We start from the raw sequence: 2,601 nt of genomic DNA, 5'->3' as shown, positions 1-2,601 counted from the left end.
GCTGTAGCTCAAGTGGTAGAGCGCTAGCCTTGAGCTGAAGAGCTGAGGGACAGCGCCCAGGCCCAGAGTTCAAGCCCCATGACTGACAGAAAAAAAAAAAAATTAGGACATTAACTGGGAAGTTGAACAAAGTCTGGGAAGTGCTATCGTCATGCTCTACAAAACACAGACTGTTATGTCTCCCAGGATCTTTATACTTCAAAGCAGCACCTACTTTTCATGAATCTTCAGGACTCGGTGCACTATGGGGATCTCCCGTCCTTCTATCCTGAACACGACAATTTCCCCCACTCGTATGGGGTCTTCAACTCGATTTGTCAGGAAGAGCAGGTCTCCTCTGTGAAACGCAGGTTCCATGCTGCCACTGGGAGGGAGGACGGGAGACAGCAAAAAGGCAGCATGAGACTGGGCCGGCTTCACAAACTGAGTGATGAGAAGCGCCGCTTCTGCGGCGCACGCACACCACAGCAATGCTGCCACCACTCCTGACTATCCGTCTCAAAATCTGTCTCCAGAGACCGCATGGGATTTTTAGTCATTACCCTCACAGCTAGTTCCAACTCAAGTGGCACTATACAAAACAGTCTTGGAGCGAGCACTATTCCTAATTCCTTAACCTTTAAAAGCTTTCAATGACAGAAAATAACAGTGAACTTTACAGACACTGCCCTTATTTTCACTTTGTCTGAAAACACTAAACATATTCAAATATTCAAATGAGCCCTCTACCGTCTTCTGCCATTTATAAAGATACAGACCCAGATGACCTTATGAGTCAGGCCCTAAGAGAGAAACAGCTCATCAAGTCCCAACTGTCAGCTGCAGAGATAAAGCCTGCTTATCAACCCACATAGAAATAAGACAGTGAAAGGCTAGAACAGAGGTTTTTGCCTAAGAATTTCAGAAACAAGCTCTCTCGCCTGCTCTCCCCTACACAGCCCTAATAGAGCTGAAATGTTCACACTAATCAATGTGCCCTTTTCTTTTTCTCCCTTCTCTCATTCTTTCCTTCGTTAATCCCTTTTTTTTTTTAAATATGCAGGGTTTTGTGTGAACGTGTTTTCATTTTGCTTGGAGTGAGACTGCTGGATCATGTTTTTTGGTGTGTATTTTGTTTTTGTCAGTCAGGGCTTAACCTCTGGACCCGGGCACTGTCCCTGAGCTCTTCAGCTCAAGGCTAGTGCTTTACCACTTGAACCACAGTGCCACTTCAAATTTTTGAGTGGTTAACTGGAGATCAACAGTCTCATAGGGACTTTCCTGACTGCGCTGGATTTGAACCACGATCCTCAGATCTCAGCCTCATGTGGTGTTTTATGTGTGTAGATTTATAAGAATCACCAAACTTGTTCCTAGACTGGCCACATCATTTTGTATTCCCAGCTATGTATGAAACTTCATATTTGATCTTTTCTATCAAGAGTATCCTATGAATACATTTCAGGCACATTCCAGGAACACAAGCTCCAGTTTTCAATTGTAACAGCTTTAGTAAGAAGAAAACAAATCAGTAGGAAATAAAATTCCAAGGACAATATTTTTGTTTAAACTTTGGCAGGGCTCCCAAGCTTTGCTGAACATTAGAAATATCTAAGAAACTTAAAAAAAAAAGAAAGAAAAAAAATCTCATGTCCAGTTTACACTAAACCATGTACAGACAATGTCTGCAATGGGAGGTAGCATCATTCTGTAGATTCTCACTGATGAACTGAGAATGGTGACATATGAGGAGCATGAGTTCAAGGCCATCCTGGACTACATGGTGAGATCCTGCCTCAAAAAAACTAAAGCAATCTGAGTCCCTATTCTCAACAGAAAAAGCTGGGCCTGGACCTGGTGATGCCCACCTGTCATCTGTATCATCAGGGCTGGCAGAGGCAGAAGTGACATGCTATCTAAAACGGCCAGTACAAGAGGGCAAGCGTGAAACCCTGAGTTCAAACTCCAGTATTTCAAAAAGCAGCAGCAATGACACCCTAGTAATTCAATGTAAAGTCTATAATCATTATGCATGTACTTTTTATACACGATATTGTATTAAAGCTTTTGTTAAGTTTCCCACAGAGCAGTGAGTTCCCTTTTTCTGAAGGTGTTCGGTCAGAAGATGGAATATGTGTTTGGTAAAATCCTTACAGATACATTCTGTACACAAAGCTTTCAAGTGTTTAATTTTTAAAAACAGGGACATCTTTTCTTCAAATAAAATGCTACTTGAAGACTACTTCAGAAGCTACAGAGTATACAGAAGACACTCAAACATTTGTTGAATTAAAGTGACCTGGAAAAGATGAGAAGGTAGATTGGGAGATGAGGCGCCCAGGCTGCTACGTGTACTGAGTAACTATGAGAGTGCGGTTTGAAACTCTACTAAACAACGAAAGAGGAGCCGGGCGCCTGTGGCTCACGCCTGTCATCCTAGCTACTCAGGAGGCTGAGATCTGAGGATCGCGGTTCAAAGCCAGCCCGGGCAGGAAAGACCGTTGAGACTCCTATCTCCAATAAACCTGACCAAAAAACCGGAACTGGCGCTGTAGCTCAAGTGGTAGAGCGCTAGCCTTGAGCTGAAGAGCTGAGGGACAGCGCCCAGGCCCAGAGTTCAAG

At 43.6% G+C, this 2,601-nt stretch overlaps 2 protein-coding genes across 2 annotated transcripts in view; both read right to left on the bottom strand.

Annotated features, from left to right (window-relative positions):
* Positions 1 to 2,601, bottom strand: part of Sec11a (SEC11 homolog A (S. cerevisiae)) — an 18,513-nt gene that overhangs the window by 526 nt on the left and 15,386 nt on the right. Inside the window, exon 3 of the mRNA XM_013012110.1 lies at positions 211 to 364. Coding sequence (XP_012867564.1) covers positions 211 to 364 — 154 coding nt within the window. The remainder of the gene's footprint in view (positions 1 to 210; positions 365 to 2,601) is intronic.
* Positions 1 to 2,601, bottom strand: part of Wdr73 (WD repeat domain 73) — a 15,396-nt gene that overhangs the window by 7,294 nt on the left and 5,501 nt on the right. The gene's annotated exons all lie outside the window — the stretch shown is intronic.

Source organism: Dipodomys ordii, unplaced genomic scaffold (assembly GCF_000151885.1).
Source record: "Dipodomys ordii isolate 6190 unplaced genomic scaffold, Dord_2.0 Scaffold15, whole genome shotgun sequence".
In the NCBI taxonomy this organism is placed as follows: domain Eukaryota; kingdom Metazoa; phylum Chordata; class Mammalia; order Rodentia; family Heteromyidae; genus Dipodomys; species Dipodomys ordii.
The sequence above is the reverse complement of the archived record's forward strand: the minus strand, read 5'-3'. Positions and strand labels throughout refer to the sequence as shown.